Source organism: Streptopelia decaocto (assembly GCF_964273445.1).
Source record: "Streptopelia decaocto genome assembly, chromosome: 2".
Taxonomy (NCBI): Eukaryota; Metazoa; Chordata; class Aves; order Columbiformes; family Columbidae; genus Streptopelia; species Streptopelia decaocto.
In genome coordinates, this window is record NC_138655.1 from 5,333,460 (window position 1) to 5,358,601 (window position 25,142).

The 25,142-nt window shown below is 39.8% G+C and overlaps 1 protein-coding gene and 1 long non-coding RNA gene across 5 annotated transcripts in view; one reads left to right on the top strand and one right to left on the bottom strand.

Moving 5' to 3' along the window:
* LOC309436619 overlaps window positions 1-25,142 on the bottom strand; it is a 481,462-nt gene that overhangs the window by 287,346 nt on the left and 168,974 nt on the right. The gene's annotated exons all lie outside the window — the stretch shown is intronic.
* Window positions 1-25,142, top strand: part of TRAPPC9 (trafficking protein particle complex subunit 9) — a 517,306-nt gene that overhangs the window by 85,358 nt on the left and 406,806 nt on the right. For all 4 annotated transcript variants that reach the window (XM_082045894.1, XM_082045896.1, XM_082045897.1 and 1 more), the window contains 2 exons: window positions 2,168-2,320; window positions 14,676-14,800. In XM_082045894.1, coding sequence (XP_081902020.1) covers window positions 2,168-2,320; window positions 14,676-14,800 — 278 coding nt within the window. The remainder of the gene's footprint in view (window positions 1-2,167; window positions 2,321-14,675; window positions 14,801-25,142) is intronic.

The window sequence follows — 25,142 nt, forward strand, 5'->3', positions numbered from 1 at the left end:
GGGACAGCAGGATGACCGTGAGCCAGCACTGGGCCCTTGTGGCCAGGAAGGCCAAGGGTACCTGGGGTGGATGAGAAGGGGGTGGTCAGTAGGTCAGAGAGGTTCTCCTGCCCCTCTGCTCTGCCCTGGGGAGACCACACCTGGAATATTGTGTCCAGTTGTGGCCCCTCAGTTCCAGCAGGACAGGGAACTGCTGGAGAGAGTCCAGCGCAGGGCAACAAAGATGCTGAAGGGAGTGGAGCATCTGCCGTGTGAGGAAAGGCTGAGGGAGCTGGGGCTCTGGAGCTGGAGAAGAGGAGACTGAGGGGTGACCTCCTTCATGGTTATAAATATGGAAAGGGTGAGTGTCACGAGGATGGAGCCAGGCTCTTCTCGGTGACAACCAATGATAGGACAAGGGGCAGTGTGTGCATACTGGACCACAGGATGTTCCATTTAAATACGAGAAGAAACTTCTTCCTGGTGAGGGTGGCAGAGCCTGGCCCAGGCTGCCCAGGGAGGTTGTGGAGTCTCCTTCTGTGCAGACATTCCAACCCGCCTGGACACCTTCCTGTGTAACCTCATCTGGGTGTTCCTGCTCCATGGGGGGATTGCACTGGATGAGCTTTCCAGGTCCCTTCCAATCCCTGACATTCTGGGATTCTGTGATCTTTCTCAGAACTGATTGACCTCTGGAATTTAAGCAACGTTTGGACTGGAATTCAAATTACTCGTTTGGAAAGATCCTTAATTCTAGATTGCAATTGTTGAGGCAGTCTTCCCACCCTGTTTTCTCACACATGGATCTTAGGTGATGATTTTGGAAAGGCTCTGAAATGTTGGTACACTAAAAAATGATTTATTCTTGCACAAAGTTAATAAATATTTTTTTTTCATTGCTGAAGGTACTTAAGTGTCCGTGACTCTAGCTTTTGGCATACTACAGCGCTTGAAATAACACATAACTAACTCATAACTAACTGGTGCTTCATCCTGAGCACAAAACCCTCTGCTTCTCTGTATTCCAAGATGGATCTTTTGGTGTTACTGGAGTACGAAGGAGACTGAATAAGTGGATAAAGTAGCTCGGTGTATTGATAAATAGTAATCTTCTTTCTTCTTTCTTCTTTCTTCTTTCTTCTTTCTTCTTTCTTCTTTCTTCTTCTTCCTTCTTCCTTCTTTCTTCTTTCTTCTTTCTTCTTTCTTCTTTCTTCTTTCTTCTTTCTTCTTTCTTCTTTCTTCTTTCTTCTTTCTTCTTTCTTCTTTCTTCTTTCTTCTTTCTTCTTTCTTCTTTCTTCTTTCTTCTTCTTCTTCTTTCTTCTTTCTTCTTTCTTCTTTCTTCTTTCTTCTTTCTTCTTTCTTTCTTCTCCTTCTTTTCTCTTCTCTCTCTTCTCTCTCTTCTCTCTCTTCTCTCTCTTCTCTCTCTTCTCTCTCTTCTCTCTCTTCTCTCTCTTCTCTCTCTTCTCTCTCTTCTCTCTCTTCTCCTCTCTTCTCTCCTTCTCTCCTCTCTTCTCTCCTTCTCTCCTCTCTTCTCTCCTTCTCTCCTCTCTTCTTCCTCCCTTCCCCTTCCCCTTCCCCTTCCCCTTCCCCTTCCCCTTCCCCTTCCCCTTCCCCTTCCCCTTCCCCTTCCCCTTCCCCTTCCCCTTCCCCTTCCCCTTCCCCTTCCCCTTCCCCTTCCCCTTCCTTTCTTTTCCCCCTCATATTATCTTCTGGCATGTCAGGCTTAGGAGAGAGGAGCTAATTATTACCAGTGCCCTATCTCATGTGGACCAATGATAAATAATTTATCAAACAAATATCTTTTAACACAAACTAGTCCTGTCTGGCACCATCCTTAATGTTTGGGTCGTGTATACTTTGGGTCTTATATACTTCTTGGTTTTCATGAAGGACTTTATTTTATAAAGAAATGAAAGCTTATAGTCTTTTCAGCCTTCTCTGTTGCTCAATGACTAAATACTGTTATTACAGATGCTATTTTGAGCTTTGTGATCTACATGCTTCCAAGTCCATGTCAGTAACCTTGCTAATATCATTCTGGTGTTATATTAATTTTTAATGCCTTAATTGTACATATTTTGGAATTCAAACAGAAAATGAGAAATAATATTCTCTCCAGCAGATGTAAACTTCAACTTTGTTCACCACGGGTGTTATGCTTATGGAATATTTCCTTATTTGAATACAGAGAAGCTATACGGGGACTTCTTGAGTTGGAAGCTGGAAGATACCCTCTCGCAGTTCCCTCTACAACCTGGGAAGATTGCAACGTTCACCGTGGACATTAAAGTGAAGCTGGACTTTTCATGCCAAGAAAACCTGCTGCAGGATCTCAGTGATGGTGAGTTTTGAATTGCTCCTGGCTTAGGAGGGTTGTGTGTTCTGCTGAGCAACGCTCATCCAGTTGTTGTGCCGTTTGTTTTAAAATACGGTGTGAGATAGGACTGTGTATTTTCATATCTCTGTCTTGTAAAGGAAAGAGAACTGTTCAGCGAGCTGTGTGGCTTGAAGACTGAATGTTTGTGACAAATAAGGGCAACGTGTGACCAAACTTTCCCATCATGAGACCTTGCCCTGCTCTCTTTTTAAATCTTCCTTGACAAGGGAGTGTTTTTGACGTGTCTCTTTGTATCCTTATCTTATGAAAATAAATAGTTTGCAAACGTCAGGAGGTTTTAAAGAGAAATAACATGAAGTTGATGATTTAGTTATCCAAGACTGTAGGATTTTATATCTGCAGTTTTACCAGAAGTGACATACTACAATGTAGGGCATCAGCCCCCTAATATTTGTACTGTAGAGAAAGTTTCATGTCCTTAAACTCATAGTTTCTTTTGGGTAAAAAAACCCCAAACAATGTTTGCTTATATTAGAATAATCTGGAATTACAAATACCATTTATTTGGGGTAAAAAAACCCCAAACAATGTTTGCTTATATTAGAATTATCTGGAATTACAAGTACCAGATACTTGTAATAAGGATTTCCTTTCTATAACAAACACAGTCTCACCAGACTATTCGCTACACTCTGTATTTTTTCAATTGCCTGGTATATTTACACTGATTGAATTAACTTGACAAAACAAGATATTCCTGTATTAAAAACAACAAGGAAAATATCATTATTATGATTTGGACTGTTTCCCAGCATCCAGTTGCAGGTATGCATTATCAGTATAATTAATCTTTAAAAAATACATATTTGCAGTATAGTAAAAATACAACAGAATTACATGCACAGCTTATTCGAGCTGAATTGGGCTGATTTCTGTGAGTTATCTTGCAAATGCATTTAGACAGAAATTATATTAATTTTTAATAAAGATTAAAAGAGTGGGTTGTTTATTTTTTTTTAAACCTCCCTGGCGTGAAATACATTAATTATAAAAATATTTTAGGATTTAACGGTACAAAATCCATAGTGTTGCTACACTGAGGTTTAATGTCGAACTTTTGGAAAAAGCTGATATTGGAGGAAGAGACACAAGCAGCCAAGGAACTGAGGCTTCGAGAAACACCCTTGGTAGGAGATTTAATTCCATCCAGCTCTAATTTGTGCCACAAATTCCCAGCAGCGAGGGTGTGAGGCAGCAGATCCAACACTCAGTGTAGGGTGATTTTGCTGCTTCAGGAGCAGATGATGCTGTTTTACTTACAGATCGCTGAACTCTTGGTCCTTGTGCACCCCATAAATGTCCCATCTTTTCCATGGAAATTCTAATGGCTTATTGCGTGTTTATTTTATAAGAACTTTCCTTAGGTCATAATTCAACTCATTATCTATTACATTGAATGGAGAGGGTATAGGCCAGTTGATCCCAAATCTAAATTAAACTTTGGAAGCAGCCTTTATTTGTTGGCAGGTTGACATTAATAGGAGAGAAATCAGAGGCATGGAAATGAGAAGGAACTTGATTAATGTCATCAATATAACTTGAAAAATAATGAGGAAGGTCAATATTTGAAAAGCCACACATTTCTGTCTTTAGTGCAATGGCATCCTCGGGTGTATTACAAGGGGGGTGGTTAGTAGATCGAGAGAGGTCCTCCTTTCCCTCCACTCTGCCCTGGTGAGACCCCATCTAGAATATTGTGTCCAGTTGTGGCCCCTCAGTTCCAGCAGGACAGGGAACTGCTGGAGAGAGTCCAGCGCAGGGCAACAAAGATGCTGAAGGGAGTGGAGCATCTCCCGTGTGAGGAAAGGCTGAGGGAGCTGGGGCTCTGGAGCTGGAGGAGACTGAGGGGTGACCTTATTAATGTTTATAAATATATAAATGGTGAGTGCCACGAGGATGGAGCCAGGCTCTTCTCGGTGGCAAACAATGATAGGACAAGGGGTAATGGGATCAAACTGGAACACAAGAGGTTCCACTTAAATTTGAGAAGAAACTCCTTCCTGGTGAGGGTGGCAGAGCCTGGCCCAGGCTGCCCAGGGAGGTTGTGGAGTCTCCTTCTCTGGAGACATTCCAACCCCCCTGGACATGTTCCTGTGCGACCTCACCTGGGTGTTCCTGCTCCAGCAGGGGGACTGGACTAGATGATCTTTTGAGGTCCCTTCCAATCCCAAACATTCTGTGATACTGTGTGATATTGTGTGCTAGTTCTGTTGATTTCACTTTTGTAACTCCTAAGTATATTATTTGTATGTATATATATCTAATTTCCTTCATTTGTCCTGTCTCCAAAAAGCTTTAAAGACACTCTGAAGCTGCACTTGCCCAGCAGTGTTTTCATATGAAATAACATATGCAAAATATTCTGTGGAAGGAAAAGATGATATATTTACTTCTCACGGCTGTCACAGAACCGTTGTGGATTTTTTTACCCATATCTAACTTTTATGGGACCACACACAACCAAAATTTTTGAACAATGTTTTTACGTTGGTATTTCTGCCTGCGGTTTCTTTGAAAGGTTGTGTGTTTGAAACCTGGAAGCATTTCGACCTTTTCTTGTGCAGGGATGATAAAGGAGTAGAATCCATGAGTGTTTCTGTAGAACTTCAGTATCATTGGCTGCTGTGTATTACACTATGTTGTGGTTTAATCCCAACCAGCAACTAAGTATTATGGAGTATTATTAGAGATGCTAAGTACACTGATATTTTTACTCAGTACTGCAATTTTGCTATATTGCTTTTAACTTTACAGATATTGCATTTTCGAAAGAGAGAGGTAAGATCCTGACGTGAAGAACAGTGAAGAGCCAGAAAAATCAATGGCAACTATGACATGACTTTTAATCATATGGTACCTTTTTCTTTTGAAGACCAGATTTACAGTGATGATCAAAATACTTCTGTCTTTTAAAAGTAATGCCCTTAGCAGGGCATCTGTTACTTTGATCTGTTTGATGCTGAAATTGTTTCCTTTTACTCTGTAATAAGGACATAGTACAGAAAGGATAAATTACCGATGTTTCTGATGGTACACTTATCCAATTGGAAAGTAAACTAAGTTATCAATCAAAATTGCTGATCTAATTCTTGTGTGTTGATGGTATACTGCGTGTAAGGGAAAATGTTAGATGTTCTTCTAGATTAAAGGAAGCAAAAACACACGAGTGGCTGTACAGGATCAGGTCAATGACCGTCTAGTCCAATATCCTGACTGTGAAAGTGGCCAAGAGCAGATGCCTGTGGGGGAATATGGGTCGAATCGTGAACATAGATGCTTCTTTCCGTTAGGTTTTCAAGCTCCAACTGTTGTTAGCTGAGGAACTCCCGGAGCCTGATAAAGTTTCTCTAGTCTTAGGCACTGTTAGTGGGTTTCTCCTTCATAAAAGCTCTTCATTCTCTCCATCAGCACTACAAGGAGAATCACAGCTGAATTTCTTTTAGCAGCTTTGCACCTTCTGCTGTCCTTCCAATATTACCTGGTTCTGTATGGCAAGAAACAGCTGGTGGTTCATCTTCTACACATCTTTCCTCCACTCATTATTTTATACATTTCCTTATGTTATTGCCACAGTGGTCACTCTCCTAAACTGAAGATTTCTGACTGGCTTAGTTGTCCCTGTTATGGCAAGAATTTCATACATTAATCAGCCTTGTTGTCCATTTTGAAACCTTTAGGTTCTGTGTGTTTGAGGTAGGTCATACACGCTATTTGAAATGTGATCTATGTATTTCTGGAGTCACCTAATGAACGCTCTTTATTTTTATATTACTTTCCTTATAACGATGCAATAATGCTCAATTTGTCATTCGCTTTTTTTGACTATTGCTGAACGTTGAGCTCGTAGATTCATGAACCTGCAAACCATAATAGCTCCAGGATCCTGCTCCTGAACAGCCACGATATGCTGAGTGACTTATTTCACATATAAGTTTAGTTTTTCTCTTCCCTCCATCTCCTCCGTCTCCTTCTTCTCCTCCGTCTCCTTCTTCTCCTCCGTCTCCTTCTTCTCCTCCGTCTCCTTCTTCTCCTCCGTCTCCTTCTTCTCCTCCGTCTCCTTCTTCTCCTCCGTCTCCTTCTTCTCCTTCTTCTCCTTCTTCTCCTTCTCTCCTTCTTCTCCTTCTCCCTCTCCTCCTTCTCCTCCTTCTCCTCCTTCTCCTCCTTCTCCTCCTTCTCCTCCTTCTCCTCCTTCTCCTCCTTCTCCTCCTTCTCCTCCTTCTCCTCCTTCTCCTCCTTCTCCTCCTTCTCCTCCTTCTCCTCCTTCTCCTCCTTCTCCTCCTTCTCCTCCTTTTCCTCCTTTTCCTCCTTTTCCTCCTTTTCCTCCTTCTCCTCCTTCTCCTCCTTCTCCTCCTTCTCTCCTTCTCTCCTTCTCTCCTTCTTCTCCTTCTTCTCCTTCTTCTCCTTCTTCTCCTTCTTCTCCTTCTTCTCCTTCTTCTCCTTCTTCTCCTTCTTCTCCTTCTTCTCCTTCTTCTCCTTCTTCTCCTTCTCTCCTTCTTCTCCTTCTTCTCCTTCTCTCCTTCTCTCCTTCTTTTCCTTCCTCTCCATCTCTCCTTCTCCCCTTCTTTTCCTTCCTCTCCTTCTCTCCTTCTCCCCTTCTCTCCTTCTCCTCTTCTCCTTCTTCTCCTCCTCCTTCTTCTCCTCCTCCTTCTTCTCCTCCTCCTTCTTCTCCTCCTCCTCCTTCTTCTCCTCCTCCTCCTTCTTCTCCTCCTCCTCCTTCTTCTCCTCCTCCTCCTTCTTCTCCTCCTCCTCCTTCTTCTCCTCCTCCTCCTTCTTCTCCTCCTCCTCCTTCTTCTCCTCCTCCTCCTTCTCCTCCTCCTCCTTCTTCTCCTCCTCCTCCTTCTTCTCCTCCTCCTCCTTCTTCTCCTCCTCCTCCTTCTTCTCCTCCTCCTCCTTCTTCTCCTCCTCCTCCTTCTTCTCCTCCTCCTCCTTCTTCTCCTCCTCCTCCTTCTTCTCCTCCTCCTCCTTCTTCTCCTCCTCCTCCTTCTTCTCCTCCTCCTCCTTCTTCTCCTTCTCCTCCTCCTTCTCCTCCTTTTCTTCCTTCTCTTCCTTCTCCTTCTCCTTCTCCTCCTTCTCTCCTTCTTTCCTTCTTCTTTTCTTCTTCTCCCCTTCTTGTCCCCTTTTCTCTCCTTCTTCGCCCCTTCTTCTCTTCTCCTCTTTTCTTTTTCCCATTTATTTATACTGAATGTCATTTGTCATTTTATTGCCCACTCATTAAGTTTTGTAAGGTCCTAGTGGTGATGTCAGGAACATGCTATTGCCTGTTGTGTGGGCTTCTGTTCTGGGACTTGGCTTTATGCAAATGAACCCTAATAACATGCCAGAATACATTGCAGAAGAACATGCATCCTATTAAAGCCTGTAATTTAGGGTTCTTGTCGCAATCTGGATTGCCTTGGTTTGTTGTCCTTTGAATTCATGGTTGGACTTGATGATCTTAATGGTCTTTTCCCACCTAAACGATTCTATGATTCTATTCTATGGATTAATTACATTGCAAACACTTTGAACAGCTGTGCAGGTGCTCTAGAGATACTTCATTAATTAGAATTAAGAAGACCAGGCTTATGTCTTGAAGCCAATTGACCAAGATTTAGATGTTCCCCGTAGAAAATCCGTTTGGTCCAAATGTGAATGAAGTTTTGTGTCTCCTGTCCCTCAGCTGGGTGGTTCATGTTTCCTTCTACTTATGTCCTTGGTTCTCTGGTCAGGGAAGTCAGTGTGTGTATTTAATTTGACTCTAAGGTCATTGCAGTAGGTAAGACAGGAGGAAACACTCTGTCTGCGTGGTAGGACCAGGCTTAAGGAGCCTAAGCGGTAAGATCTCACCTGATAAATGAAAGAGCTCAACACGATGCTCACATTATGAGCATAATGAATTCTCCTTCCCAGCCATTATACTATAATTTCTGAAATCCAGGGTTTCCCTGATGCTAAATGGAAAAGAACAACGGCTGCTCTTTCTGGATGGCATTATAAATGATAACTTGTTAGTGGAAAGCGGTCTTTTAAAAAAGCTTCTGTTACATGGGGATAATGTTTGGCAAAGTTAATGAATTAATCTATGAGGGCTTCATTATGCTAAATGTTAGTGTTCATTCGTTCTGTGTATAGGGAACCTAAAGACAGGTGTGAAAATATTTAAATTCATAAACTCATCAAAGGAACTAATTAATTACACTCTAAGAGAAACGCAAATCTATGTCTTAAGACTCCTCTCGGGGAGAAAAGGTTGCAGAGAAAAAGCCTATTTCTAAAAGCAGTGATTCTTAATATTTTTAATATCGATATGCAAGACCACTTAATAGTTTCATACTGATTTCATTGCTTTTCTGCTTAAATAGTCAGATTTCATCTACTTAAATTTTTTCCTACACGTTTATAGCATATAGACAATATATTTCTTTGTTGGAAAGATACCTCATTATGAATTTAAATATAGTCTTGACAGGTCTTCTGAGAAACTAAGTAGCCTAGAGGACTCTGTTAGGATAATTGTATTATTGCTGCTGATGATGGAAGTCCTCCGAGACAGCTGACTATGATCATTTACATGTTACTCTGCTTGGTTGTCTTGATTACATTTAACCATCCAGAATATATTTTCAAAGTGACTTCTTTTCTAATGAGTTCCTTGTCTCTGCTGTTTGAAGGCATCAGTTTTCATTTTCATGTTAATCTGCGTAAATGAGTGATTTTATTTGCTTTGTGTTTCTTTTTTAATTAGAAACACTTCTGTGTCCTCCATAAATTTATCACCGTGTTACTTGAAAAATAGTCTTCATTTTTTGGGAACTTTTCTTAAAGAGTTCTTGAATTCCAGCTTTAGTACTTACTGAATATGACTTTTTCTCTTCCAACTGCCTTTTAATCCAGATAATTAATCTTGTCTCATAGTTTAACTGATATAGCGTGTATTTTATTTGAACAATATGTAAGCCTCATAGGACCTGAGCTTATACCGGTTGTACCAGTTGCTACACAAATGTGTAGTAAAAGGCCTTTTGTGCCCCAAATCTTTACAATGTCAATAGGTAAGAGAGATATGAGGCAAATAGCAATACATTTATGATTGGCACATACAAGCTAATTGACCTGCTATCGTGTTACGCTGTTTCTTTGCTGAGGTGCTTTATTTTAGCATCTAATGTAGTGTGCATAAAAAACCTCTAGTCTTTGATTATGAATTTCTTTACACTTCATTTGCTGCCGTTATAATCACCTCTATTCTAAATATAACTTCCAATTCTAGTCGAGTTAGTTCAGCAACCTCAGGAAGGAAGCCTTCCTTACCGTGTGGTTTTTATTGTTAATTATTTTCATTATCACCCTCTTCCAATGCAATGGAGTCTCAAAGAAGATGCTTATTCTGCTCCGTGTCGTCTCTTGCTGCTCCTGGGAGCCCAAGAGTCGATACATCCCCAGTAGCTTTGCCTGGAGTTCTACTCCCTGGGGTCTCTGCTCTTGTGTTATTCCCCTCTATGTTGCAGCAGACAGCAAGTTTCTATGATTCTTCTTACTTTCACCAGAATATGAGCCTGTTTTCTAGGAAGGAAAAAACCCAACATATTCTAGTTTGGGAAACATACTCTCCTATCTTGAGTTGTGTTTTTTTTTCCTCTTTTGTTCTGTACTTTAAGACAATTACTGTATTCTTAGGAGAGGTTGTCTACCAAGAGGCTTTTTGTTCTGAAATTTCTGTCAGGTTGACAAAACAAACAAATGGGCTGAGGGGGCATTTAGTTTTCACATTTGTTGTGTACTTTCTAAAAGTTATTATTTCCTACTGTTAAAATGCTCATGTAAGAAAGAAGTTTCTATAATGTTATTGCATTTTTTAATATGTGGTGGTTAACCTTGACTAAGGGCCAAACGCCTCCTTGCCATGTCCCCCAGACTCTTGCTCACTCCCCATCTCTAACAGGACCGGGGGAGAAAATAGGATGAGAAAACTGCTGGGTCAAGATAAAGACAGGGAGATCACTCATCAGTTACTGTCAGGGCAAAACAGCCTTGGCTTGGGGAAAATGGCGTGATTTAGAATGAGAGGAAAGGGCCTCAAGTTGCGCCAGGGAAGGTTCAGATTGGATATTAGGAATCATGGAAAGGGTTGTGAAGCACTGAACGAGCTGCCCAGGGCAGTCGTGGAGTCACCGTCCCTGGAGGGGTTTAAAAGATGCGTGATTGAGGTTCTGAGCAACATGGGTTAGTGCCAGTGGTGGGTTAATGGTTGTACTTGATGATCTTGAGGGTTTCTTCCAACAAAAGTGATTCTATGATTCTATAAGTATTCTGCAGAGAAGAAGCAGTTCAACTTGAATTTTACACTGTTATACATGTTAAGTGACATCCAAGTTGCACCAGGGGAGGTTTAGATTGGATATTAGGAAAAAAATTCTTCCTAGAAAGGGTTGTTGGGCATTGGAACAGGCTGCCCAGGGCAGTGGTGGAGTCGCCATCCCTGGAGGGGTTTAAAAAGCATTTAAATGAGGTTCTTAAGGACATGGTTTAGCGCCAGAGTTAGGTTAAGTTATGGTTGGACTCGATCTTATGGGTCTCTTCCAACCAAAATGATTCTATGATTCTACGATCATATTGCCAGTTACCTGTAGACTGCCTTGGAACACTTATTTCCACTATGTCCTGGCATGAGTGATAAGGTTATTTAAGGGTTTCCTGGCTACAGAGTTTACACATGAGCTGTGCTGCACCTGTTGGAAAGTGTGTATCCTATTGTCACCTGGATCAGGCCAACAATTGTCGTAGAACAGGGCGTTAAAATTATATCGGGACGGTAGATGTCCTGTGCCACCTCTTTCTTCAGTCCTTAGTCACCATGTTGTAAATCTCCGCCTTTAACTCCCTTAGTAAACTTTCCCTTATTCAAATATGAAATTTGGTGGGATTGCACAAGTAGCACATGGAGTTAAATTGCCTATTTACTTAACGTTGGAGAGGAGAGAGCAAACGCCGGTAAGAGATTTTGCTTTGTTGTGACAGCAGCGAGTGCGATGTTGGAAAGGCGAGATGTGTTCTTGTGGTTACCATGGAAAAAGTGTTGGTCATGTGCTGTTGCCATGGAAATATTCAATGTGGCTTCTAGAAATTAGGAAGATTTCTGGACAGAGTAAAAAGACAATTGTCCTTTTTATAGTGAAAGGCTGCTCAAGCTGTTTCACAGTATGGATTGACAAAAGAAAACAGTGGGGGATTGATCCTCGTCAAATCTCTAAACTTCAGGAGAGAAAATAAAATGTGTGAAGTCTTAAAAAATATAAATATCAAGTAATAGAAAACTTCATTGATGCTCTAAATTTGTCAATTCACTGTTTCCTTCTGCCGTCATGAAGTTCTGCAGGGCTTTTAACAGGACGTGTTTCCCCATTCTTTAATGGTTATGTTTTAATGTTGAATGAATTTTGGAGGAGCTGGACAATGTCGAAGCACCTTTGCTGTCTGGTCAAAGAACAGAAAAGCTAAATAATTATAAAAAATTGCTAGCAGCAGAACATTATATTTTTTTTGTTGTTCTCTGGCAGTCAGGTCCCCTTGCATGAAGTTGTGAAGGGGTGAGTTATTGGAGATATAACACAGTGTGTGGTGCTGGGCTCTGTTCTGTGCCAAGTCTGAAGGCAGATAAAACATTAGTTGTGTGTCCATTATGTTATTTTAGGTATTATCTATTCCTTTCTCAAAAGAAAACTTGTTTCCTTCCATCAAATGGCAAATCTGACTAATGCCGTGCAATTTTTCATTCTCGGTTCTTCTCATGGTTTTCTTTTCAATGTTACGCACCAGTGTCCACTTTTGTTCTAAATATAGAACTGGTGAAAATCATTCATCGGTTATAAAAAATATATATATATTTCCTTAGATAAAACTTTACATTTTCATTCAAAAAGAGTGGATTCCAAAGCCTGCACTCAAATCTATTCATGATGCGTTTTGTTCACAAGCTGTCTTCAACTTTTTAGTGTATTATTGCCCCAAATCTTAGGCCAATAATTACGTTTTCTTTAATATCAGTTGGCTTCTAAGAGATGCAAAGAGTTCGTCTAGGGATGGTTTGATACTTTGTCTTTTCTTGTGCACATTATAAGTACCTGTTAGCCCATACAAAGTCATTTCACACTCTCATCTCTCTTCATTTTGCTTTGTCTTCATGGGCTGGATTAGTGCACGATATAATGTAGTTATATTATTAAATAAAAAGCTTCCTTAATTTTAGTGGAATATTAAGGTTATCGACATTTTAGGAAGCAGAAGATGTTGATGATGGTTAGCCATGGAAAAGTTAATTTCTTGAGAAATAGTAATCTGTCTTTTCACTTTTTCTGGTTGTTGGTTTTCCATATGAAAAAAATTAATTAGAAATTAAAAACTTCAAGCCTCCTGAATCAGCATCTTCACGTCTGATGTTTGTTACGGTGTTTTATCTTTAAGACTCGACTAAGGTGCATTTTAAAACTAGTTAGTGAAGGAAACTGGAAGTAATATGGGAATATGCCCTTTGTTTTCTTATTTGGATACCTGTGAATTGAGAATTCAATGGAGCAAAATCATTTCATGCTCCATCATATTCTTCTGTTTTCTTCTTTTTTTCAGTCTTTTGAGGAGTTCATCCTCGACAGGTCCAGATTTTAGTTTATCCTTGGAACTGGAATGTGATGTTAGCAAATATAATTTGATAGAAATTTCCACAAAGGAAATATGTTTATGGTTTTGTGTAATAATTTGGCATTTCCCATATGTTTAGATAGATGCGATATGCAAGATTTTGCTCGTATTTAATTGGGGTTTATGGATTGCAGTTGCTTTGCTCATCATAAAGCAGCAAACGCAGGAACACCCAGATGAGGTTACACAGGAAGGTGTCCAGGCGGGTTGGAATGTCTGCACAGAAGGAGACTCCACAACCTCCCTGGGCAGCCTGGGCCAGGCTCTGGCACCCTCACCAGGAAGAAGTTTCTTCTCAAATTTAAGTGGAACCTCTTGTGTTCCAATTTGAACCCATTACCCCTTGTCCTATCATTGATTGTCACCGAGAAGAGCCTGGCTCCATCCTCCTGACACTCACCCTTTAGATATCTGTAACCATGAATGAGGTCACCCCTCAGTCTCCTCTTGTCCAGCTCCAGAGCCCCAGCTCCCTCAGCCTTTCCTCACACGGGAGATGCTCCACTCCCTTCAGCATCTTGGTTGCCCTGCGCTGGACTCTCTCCAGCAGTTCCCTGTCCTGCTGGAACTGAGGGGCCACAACTGGACACAATATTCCAGGTGTGGTCTCTCCAGGGCAGAGTAGAGGGGCCGGAGAACCTCTCTGACCTACTGACCACCCCCTTCTCATCCACCCCAGGTACCATTGGCCTTCCTGGCCACAAGGGCCCAGGTCTCATGGTCATCCTGCTGTCCCCAGGACCCCCAGGTCCCTTTCCCCTACACTGCTCTCCAGCAGCTCGTTCCCCAACTTCTACTGGATCCTGGGGTTGTTCTGCCCAGATACAAGACTCTACACTTGCCCTTGTTACATTTCATTGAATTTTTCCCTGCCCAGCTCTCCAGCCTGTCCAGGTCTCTGATGGCAGCACAGCCTCTGCCGTGTCAGCCACTCCTCCCTTTAAGTTACACAAGCTTGTCAGTAATAAAAGATCCTCCTAAGTTTTCATATTGTCTTTTATTGCTCTACTATACACCAGCACAGACTGCTAGTAAATACCAAAGTGAGGACATTCCTCTAAGAATATCCATTTCTGATGAGCCTTGTCATGACTATTACAATGTAAACCTGCTTTACATTCTGCTGTTGTTATGCACGTGAAATATTTTATGTATTATTCCATGAGTAGATGGTACAAAACATGACTTCTCCATTTTCTGTTCTTTTCTACAATATATGCTTGAAAAACGAATCTTGAGGCCTCATGTTAGAAATTAAAGTTACTAAGCAGTCACTGTCATGGAAAACCACTAACTTTTATCTCTGTTCTTTTTTAATATTGTAAATATTATGACTAATTTTATATTACTAACTCTGCCATCTCTGGTGCGATATTTCAAATGCAGGTACCTTCCTTTTTCTGTGACCTTCGCTGAGTTTTTCGGTGTATTCCTATTTGAGTATTTCCGGCTGATAGAGAAAAATAGAGCAAACTAATCCTCACCTTTTCTTTTGCCTTTCTGTATAAAATGTTCATATTTCTTTTTGCGTCTTTGCTCTCCCTTTGATAATACAGATGTGGATTTGTTGGAATAAAGCAGAATTTTAGAAAAGCAAAAGTAATTCCACTTATTCTGTTTCTAGATGGAATCAGCGTTACTGGACTGCCGCTCTCCAGCCCCTTTCGGCAGGTTGTCAAACCGAGAGTAGAGACCAAACCTGTTAATCCACAAGAAAGCAGCAAAGTCGGTGATTTCAGTCACGTGAAGGTAAGTAAGTGACATCCAAATAAGTAAAAGATGCGATTTTCATTGTGTCGTCTTATGGTTTGTTGTGCGATTCAAAAAAGTAAGTATTTCCCCTTGGGTTTTTTGGTTTTAGAACAGCTTGGTGTGCTGCAATTAGGTTGTTATAGTAGAGCAAACAAGCAAAAAGGTGAAACAAGATGAGGAGAACAGTAGAAATTGTGAAGATTTGGTTTCCAGTATGGTATATTGCAGGAACTGTTGATTCTTCATCTCACATTCCTTTCTTATGCTATTTACTCTGCAAGAAGGTGCTTCTGTGTAAATTCTTGATTTTCTTGTATTAAAATGCATGGCAGGACTTTTTCCTTCTAAACATTTTGGGGTCAAGGCCTTATCTTCACACTTCCAGTAATAAGCTTTTTAGAAGCGTTCATATAAGTAACAAAATAGAGTAATTAAGAGAAGCAAAGGAAAAGCAAAAGGAGGAGAATGGAAGAATAGTTGTGTAGGTAGAAGCTGCACCGTGTTTATTGAGAGTCTTCCCTACTCTTTGATTTTCTGTTGAAGGTCTTACCTATGGAAGACATAAAGTTCTAGTATTGACCAGTCAAATAAGAACAGTTTCCCACTGGCCAGATTTCCAGGATTTATAATTTAAGATGAAAATAAAATAATTGTCAAAAAATGTACTTGTAGCACTTCATTGGTCTCTTCCATAGCTTTGGTGAACATTTCACGTGCCTTGTAGTATTTGCGACGTGTCCCGTGTGGATCCGTGATCTACATTAATTAGATTGTTGTATACGGCAATATTTGGCTCAGCATGACTTTGGCTAAGAAGCAAACACAGGCTTTGCTTTTCTCATTTTACATGTGAATTTGCTTTCTTCCCAGTAATGTTATTTACAATTCTGTTTGATCAATTAACAGGTGAAGCTATTAATTCTTAAGTATGCTTCTTTTGGCTCATTAGTACTGCTAATTCACGGTCATTTGACTCTACAGTGCAAAAAGGGTGATGACAGCGTATGAAAGATGATAAAAAATGAGTAAAGCCTTTCTTTGGATTTTATGACATAACAAGGTATTTCCCAATTACTCTTAAATATAAATAAACATGATTGATGAAACAATTTGATATTTAAGTGTCTAAAATGTCCAGCATGAATTAAGTTTAGAACCTTGTGTAGAATGTCTGAGCTCTACACACTGATGACTTAGAGAATTGAGGAGAATTTTATTTCAAAATTGGACTAAAAATCCAGAAATGCAGAATTTCTTTGCACCGAATACATGAAAAAGCCCCTTTCGATGCACTTTTTGCTTGTCAGCCCGTTGTCCTGGCAACCGAGAAGCTGCAGGTTCCCAGTGATCTATGTGATGGAATTAAGATGTTGGGAAGCTGTAAAGCAAGAATTGTTTGTTTATTAAATAGCGTATAGTGAAATAGCCTAGTGGGAATGCACATGCTCAATTCTGTTGTTAGGCTTATGGAGTGAATTTTGATTTTAATTAATTGGGATTTTATGATGGAAGGACCTTGCAGGTGATCAAAACTGCGTTCAACAGAGAACACACGTCCCAGTAGCATCCAGGGATTCCTTGCTCATCCTTGTTGAGCCTGAGTTGTATGAGTGCTGCACAGCATGCTCGAAATTAACGATTTACTGTTTTAACATCTATTTAAACCAGGCTTAATCACTAACCTTGCATATTTTGTCATGTTTAGAAGAGGTGATTTATACAGGGGTGGAAATGAAAAAGCAGGTGTTAAAACAGCCAGCAGAATAAAGCTCTGGAGGAAGTCTACACAATTCTATTTCTAATTACTTAGATTATTATCATTCTAATCGTATATTTGCAGACGACATCCATGACAGGAAAAATATGACTTCTATTTTTTGCTGTATGTGTAAGATTGCTCTATTGCAGATGAGGAGAGAGAAAACTGCAGTGAGGTATTGCCATCTGTAGGGTGATTTACCATTGTGGTTCATTCCATTTTACCAAATGTTCATTTCTATAACTTCTATTTCTATTTACCGTGTTAATATATAAATAAATATAATAAATAACCCATAAATAATCTCATCCCGGTTTATCCCAGTTAAACTCCTATCAACCAGTCTCTCTGGATTAAAAATGCTTATGAAGTTCAGACCTATTTAGAATGTCTTAGGTGTATTTTTTAATTCAGCAGACTGCCCACATAATTAATTATCTGTGGATATGGACACACAGGGTTGGTATTGGGCAGACGACCAGTTTGCGTCCTCTCTACTTGGACAGTGCTCTTCAGGAGGAAGGAATCTGAGAACCACCAGTAGCTTCAAATCAAAGCCAGACAAATTCCAAATGAAATATCAGGAGTTATTGTAACTAATTGAGTCAATTAAGCATTGAAAGATATAATTAGAATGTATTCTGGTCCAGTTTTCTTGGGTGGGTTGTGAGGAATTTGATGTATTTCAGGGTGTGACGTGCTTGGTTTTAGACTGGGTATCTTTCAAAGCGCACAAATATATGTTTGTTGTCAAATGCAAACTCTTCTGCTCGGTAAGAACTTTGTCTAAAACGTAACAAACTGCGGTATATACATGAGAGTTGATCCAAGGTTCTCTATGAATCCGAGTCTCAAAATATTTGATATTTATTAATATTTTTGAGTGCCCTAGAGCCTCCTTAAAAGTTACTTCGGTTGCTCTCTGTTGCTGCAGAAGAATTCATTGGGTTTTATTGTCTGTGTTCCACACAGTGTCATTTAAGATGATTAGTGAGGTGACTGTGAACTGGCTGAAGGGAAGAAGCCAGAGAGTCGTGGTCAATGGGGCAGAGTCCAGTTGAGGCCTGTATCCAGTGCAGTGCCTCAGGGGCAGTGCTGGGCCTGTACTATTCAATATATTCATCAATGATTTGGACGAGGGAATAGAGTGACTGTCAGCAAGTTTGCTGATGACACCAAGCTGGGAGGAGTGGCTGACACGGCAGAGGCTGTGCTGCCATCAGAGACCTGGACAGGATGGAGAGCTGGGCGGGAAAAATTGAATGAAATAGAACAAGGGCAAGTGTAGAGTCTTGTATCTGGGCAGGAACAACCCCAGGTTCCAGTATAAGTTGGGGAACGACCTATTAGAGAGCAGTGTAGGGGAAAGGGACCTGGGGGTCCTGGGGACAGCAGGGTGACCATGAGCCAGCACTGGGCCCTTGTGGCCAGGAAGCCAATGGTACCTGGGGTGGATGAGAAGGGGGTGGTCAGTAGGTCAGAGAGGTTCTCCTGCCCCTCTACTCTGCCCTGGGGAGACCACACCTGGAATATTGTGTCCAGTTGTGGCCCCTCAGTTCCAGCAGGACAGGGAACTGCTGGAGAGAGTCCAGCGCAGGGCAACCAAGATGCTGAAGGGAGTGGAGCATCTCCCGTGTGAGGAAAGGCTGAGGGAGCTGGGGCTCTGGAGCTGGACAAGAGGAGACTGAGGGGTGACCTCATTCATGATTACAGATATATAAAGGGTGAGTGTCAGGAGGATGGAGCCAGGCTCTTCTCGGTGACAACCAATGATAGGACAAGGGGTAATGGGTTCAAACTGGAACACAAAAGGTTCCACTTAAATTTGAGAAGAAACTTCTTCCTGGTGAGGGTGGCAGAGCCTGGCCCAGGCTGCCCAGGGAGGTTGTGGAGTCTCCTTCTGTGCAGACATTCCAACCCGCCTGGACACCTTCCTGTGTAACCTCATCTGGGTGTTCCTGCTCCATGGGGGGATTGCACTGGATGAGCTTTCCAGGTCCCTTCCAACCCCTGACATTCTGGGATTCTGTGATTTCTTGATTATTTTTTAAGGTTTATCTTGTAACAGTCAATCTCCTTAAAATGGTTTGATAAGGACTAATATAACAAGCAGGTGGGGGTTTTAAGTTAGGAAACAAGATTGATCTTTAAAAATTGGTATGTGAGGTGAAAAAGCTGTTGTTTATTCACGATTTAGCAATAGGTGTCTGTGAATATTCACTAGTAGTTATTTTTCAATCCTGTATGCTAGTCTTCACATAAAGGTGATTTTTTTTGCAAACGAAAATTAATGTAAATCAATGGTTCTCTCACTGCTGATTCTGAAACATCCTTGGTCAGATATTTAGGAGTCTTAATGCTTAAACCTTCCTTCCCTACGTGTTTGCCGTACAGTTTTTGTGCTTCAGCGTTGGATTTTGCCAGTGTTGAACTTCTCTGCAACCCACATTTTCAATTTTGCTAGAGGCTTTCTTCCAATAAACCAGTCAGTGGCTTCTGGAAATGACTGGTATAATGATCTCATAAATTCAGTTTCAAAATTGCTTTATGACCTCATCATAAAGCTTGCTCGTAGCCTTAAGCTGAATAGAATATCACAGTGTAATATTATGTTCAGATACTCATTGCTCCTGTTCGCTGCTGAGTAGTTGTGGTAAGTGTGGCTAAAACCCTTGGTCATTCTGGGCTGCATCTGGACATTGCTGTGGTAATAATGGCACATGAAATAGTCAATTTTAAATCTGAATCTGTTAGTTTTTGAGGAACACTGCAGTCTGTTTCGATATTTAACTATTCTGTATCTTAATGGAAAATCTGTGGAGAGAAACTTCAACAACTATCACAGTCTCTCAGCAAACAATGTGTTATTTGTAACCTGGTGAATTCTATACTGGTTTTCATGCTTGGAAGTGGTTTATTTGGCTTAGTCTGGTTCTTCTCAGCGATAGAAGAAACACACCCTTACTCCATGCCACATATTATGGACTTGAGGCTTAGAGATGAGTCTGATCTATGGAAATTTGGTCTTTAAATTCACAGTGATTACCATCACTTAATGGTAATTTGTTGGTAGTTCCTTTTTGTCACAGGGTGAAAAGGAGAATTATTCATCAAGATATCTCATTTCAACAGAATGTCCATGGTTTCATTGGAATAAATCTGGGATTAAGAAACATTACGTGGCCCTAACTGGACAAAAGCCCAACTCAGGCATTGAAATGGAGATGTCTTGTGGTTGGGGGAAGAAAACTCTGGAAACATATTGTTCTTTTTTAAAAATCTTAGTTTAAGATGTTAAACATAGACATTGATTACTGGCCAGATTTCTGGCAGACTGAGGGCTTCTTATTAATTTATAAGGGCCTCATCTAATTTATTTGTTTTGAAACTTGTATGATCAGGAGAATTTGCCTCTGCAAACTCAATGGGAGCTGTAATTCTAGAGATTCAACCACAGAAAGTGGAGAGGTTTAAGTAATCTTGTTGAACTGCTCTGTTCCTGCACTATCAGTAAATGGTAGGAAATGTCAAAATACGGTATGTAGAGCTAATCTAATTTAATACACTATCTTTAGTGTATCTTTTCTGATTTAGCAATGTATTAAAATGAGACACAGGCCTTAATTGGATTTTTTCCATGAAGTTCTCAGGCTCTGCTCTTCTAGTATGATTCTGTATTTTTAATCAAGATAAACTTTATGTTGTTGAAAGTTTAAGCTCTAACTTTTTACCTGTAAGCCTTAAATACATTCTAAGTTTAAGCCGTTAAACAGAAAAATTCATTTTTAATTTAACTTTTGAACAATTCTGGACCCTGCTGAAGTTAGTGGGGATGTTGAATTCATAGAGCACAATGGAAATTTAGATTCCTTCTTTTTGGTTGGCTAAATGTGAATTTAGGAATGGGATCTTAGGCACAAACATACAATCCTATATGTCCTATGGTGGCATTCAATACTGTGCTTGTAAATTGTGTGTCCCCGAGTTCTTCAGTATTAAACACGTCAAGTCTTATGAAGACCAAAAAAAAAAAGGAAGACACAAGTCTCTGTTTCTCTAATAACTTTCAAGCCTAGAAAAGAAAATAATCCCAAAGCTCTTTCTCTTCTCAAGTTGATTATTATAAAAATATCTATGTACTTTTTAATAATTAATTGACATTTATGAGAGAACTCCCAGAAAGCCACTCACATTTCCTGCAGTCTGCTTAGATTGGAGCCATGAGCCAGATTAACCTTTGCCAGGTCAGTGAGCTGGTTTTTGTTGCTTTTCTGGCCCAGAATTAGAGTTTCCCTTCAGATAAAGATGATAATAAAAATAGAGTTGTTCTGTAAAAACGAGAGAGGGCTGGATTCTTGGTCATTAGTACATGCTTGGCAAAATTTGATTATGATCTGGCTTTAGATGAAAGCCTACAGTTTTTGAGTAGTCTGGGTCTAAATGCCCTAAACTGTTCTTCCCTTGCTAGTTGGGCATTGCTTAGATTCCTTTTAGTGGTTTTGGGCTCTATAAATAGTTGAGTATTCCGCACCATTTCTGCTCACCAGCCACTTCTTCTCCTTCAAGTTGTTTCACCAAGAAACAAACACTCTGTTTTGCCCTAGAGATGATTGCACTTAGAACACAAAGAAAATATTTTCCTAAAGTTAATTTCTAGAGCCACGGGAAAAATAAATTTGCTACTCCTCTGGATTTGAATAAATTCGATTCATTCATCTCATCTAATATTTTACATTGGGTATTATTACTGCAGTAGCTGCAGTTTCTATTCAAAACATTTTACAACGTGAAGTATTCCTATTTTTGCTGTTTTTATTTGACATGAAAGAAGCATTAAAATTTTTGTATTGTGTGGATAGAAAAAAAATTGATAGATTCACTATGTGCCTGTCGTAGACACTGTTCTCTTCACACTTTCGTCATTGTCACTCGGTAAACAAGAGATGATAGTCTACTGATACCCAAACAAATGTCTCATCAAGGGTAGTTGCGGCAGGTACAATCTACTCTATGAACCACACTTCATCTTTCTTTCTCTCTTCTCTAAAGATGAATGAAGAAAAATTAAAGTTGACACCAGCACAATAAACAGAGCTCGTGTGAACAGCAACAGACTACTCTTCTATGTGTAGACAGCACTTCTTGGGCATTACCATGCTAAACAGTAGCTTCCCTACTCATACTTTGGATTTTATCCAGTTTAAAATGTTTTTTTCGTCTCCTTTACAGGTGGATTTTGATTTATTTTTGATTTCTTTTACATGCTTCTAAAATGGGAGTATCCCGTCCAGGTCTGAATCAGAAGCCCTGTAGCATGTTTGGTATCATGCTATGGTTCAGCTAATAAACCCTTACTTTCAACAGTGCTTATTTTTAGTGCTAAACGTCTTTGCCTACATGTCTTCCAGTTCTTAACTGACTCATGGTCAGTCATATCAGGTTGTGAACAGAGTGAGTTCAAGTATGTTAATGACAAAAGCTATAGATAACATTTGAAAGATCTGTTTTACCCCTAAGCATATAAAATTTACTCTGCAACACAAGAATTCTTCCCGAATGACGCACCTGAAAATGTGGAAGAGACAGACATTCTGTCGTAAGTAGTGACTCTTGCAAGCATTTGACATTTAGATTTCAACTATAATAGAAATTCTGGATGCTATATTAACTTTATGGCCAAATGTATTTCCACACTTCACCCTTACAAAGATTTGTGTGGTATTTTCATTTATGGGTATTGACAAACATAGAATCTTGCTGTGCTCATTTTTAATAGACTTGCGATGATAATTTCTAGCGTTTTAACTTAACCAAAAGTGTGGAATTGGCTGGGAGGCAACTGCTCTGGTAGGAAAACGTGGTGGCAGAACCTGAAATGCACCAGAAAATAGAATTACAGAGACCAGGGGCAGCTGGAGTGTTCTCCAGTGCCTGCAGAAATTGATCCTGTGAATTTGTTCGGGTGCTTATGAAAGGATAATCAAGATTTGAATTCAACCTACGTGAGCGTGAAATTAAATGCAGAGCACGTCATGCAGTTGCTGTCTTACTACAGTTAACTGTATCCTACTTTAAGGATGTTAATGTTCCTGACACTTACAACAAAGTAGTGCCATTTACTGAACAGTATCATAGAGAATGTAATTCAAATCTTTAAATCTATGCAGAGAAGAAAATGTTATGTGACATAAGATTAGAGTTTCAATGTAATGTACATCTTGCATCAAACAGTTGGAGGAAAGCTGGAAGTGCGTTAAAAGTAATTTTATATATTTGGATTATTCTTTTACGTAAAGCAAAATTCTGAACACAAAGAATAGATGGAATCATGCTTTTTATTTCATTCTGGAACTGCTGTTATTTGCTGCGTTTCTAAATCCTGTTGCTACTTGGTACGACACGGAGTTGTCCTCAGTTGAGTATCTGTACATTCCGTTTAGCAGCTTTGCATTTGTGAGTTCCGTGGAAGTTCGTTAAAATTCATGGCTGCATTTTCATTTTTATCTAGGCATCCAAATCAAAATCATTTTAAAATGAGCTGTAATGTAGTCAGTATTCTAAGAACTCTCTTGGACAATCTTTGTTCTACCACAATTGAGTTTGTGCAGTTCCATCGGTGCCTTAACTAAGGAAATTTCATCTGCAGTTCTCCAGCTCACATTTCACCTACATCCTACATTCCTCCATTTCTTTTCACCTTGTAAGTTTTAATTTATAACTCCAAACTGAAGTATTATCACCTTTTTCCATCTTTAGAACCTAGTAGATAACACAGTAGGTAAATCATATAGCACATAAATACTACTGATGCCTTGTTTACTTTTTTGGTATCTCTTTCCTTCTTGTTTTGCCCCTGAAAATAACGGAGACTTCTGTAGTTCTGGAATACTACTACTTGGGGGAAATACTATAGTTTTTCTAACTTCTGAGTGATTTAGTCAGAAATGTAAGTTTACATGCAGCATCATGAACGTACATTATACTTCCTCTGACTTAAATCCTAATAGTGATGTATTACCATTCTACATCTTTCCCTGAAACAATAACCAATGGCTTACCTCAAAAAAAATCATCCTGATGTGATAAACTTAACCAAATAGTAACTGGAACAGTTACTCTGTAAATGAAATTGCACTTTTGATGCTGTGCTTTAATTTCATTACGAGTTAGTGGTAGAAAACAGCATCTCCAGCCTCGTTGTATTCATGAATATGTATTAATGAATGTAGCCGCTGCTATTAGCACTTTTTATTTACAGTTCTTGTCAGGAGCCAAATACCAATGGCCTCTTTGAGTATATGGAAGAAGACGTGGATACACAAAATGGTAATTTAGGTTCTTCTAACTCTCTTTGTAGCATTTTGTTCTGGTCACTAAAATTAAGTCTGTGTATTATAAAAGGGTCAAGTTCCAAAGGTAACGATCTAGAAGTTTGCTGCTGAAATTGCTTTCAACTTCTTGTTACATTTTTGCCTAGATATTGCTCATCCTGCGTATGATAATCTCTGCTTGCCAGATGTTTGATGGAACTTTTTTGAGATTACATAAATGTTATCAGTTTGGTCTTTTTCTGTGCTCTTTTAACCACAGGGAGCCAGTGCACAGCAAATAATGAACAGCAGCTTTTCTGAAGGCTGAGATAAACGCCACGTACCATGTGCAGGACTTTCTTAGCACCATATATTCGGTTAGTTTGAAATGGCTCAGTTTTTATTCTGTTCTTTTTTTAAAACTATAGATCAATTCTTCTCTCAATTTGAGATTCAATAAATCTTCAAGCAAGATGAGTTTCTTAAGTTTTTACTTAACTTCTTGAAACACTCTTGATTTCTCCATCACAGGCACAGATCATAGTTATTCATGGAGGTTTGTTCTGGTTTTTGGGCGACCAGCCAAAGGAGTTAAAGTGCAGCTTAATAAAAAAGAAGAATCTTTAGGCTGCAGATCTTCTGTTTAGCTAAAAGTGACATTCTTAATAGCTGCCTTACCCAGGAGTATGAGAAAGAGAATGAAGTTTAGTGATTTATCACTGTGGGGACTTGTAAAGAGTAGGTCAATTGTGGTAGTTTTCCACAGAAGAAATTGGGAACACAGAATGTGAGAGCTGTAATTGATGCCAAGCCATTTTTGAAAGGGCACATCAGAATCTACTTCAGCAACTTCATTTCACCCAGGGAAACGTCGGGATAATAATCACAGCAAGCTCCACATTTACTGTTTATGGGGTAAACCGAGTTTTAAATGTCAGAGTTTGCAATTTTTTAGTAAGATGGTCTGGACTAATATTCTCATTGAGGGATTGCTTAAGAGAATTCCAGTTTTATTTATTTATTTAGGGCTTTCTACTGCTATCGGTGAAAACAGGTGTAAAATCCCAAGGTTTATATCTTAGTATAGTATTAAGAATAGTGTGCTAACTTTATCGTTGATCTGTGTCAAAGGCTGACTCTTCGTTAGGGTGAGTGACAAGTTTGGCTTCAAAAACTTTACATCCAAGGTATAACTCCTATTTTTTGGCCATTTTATGAAAATGGATGCTGTGCAATGTCATTAAACTGCTGTTCCTGTGCAAAGCATTTG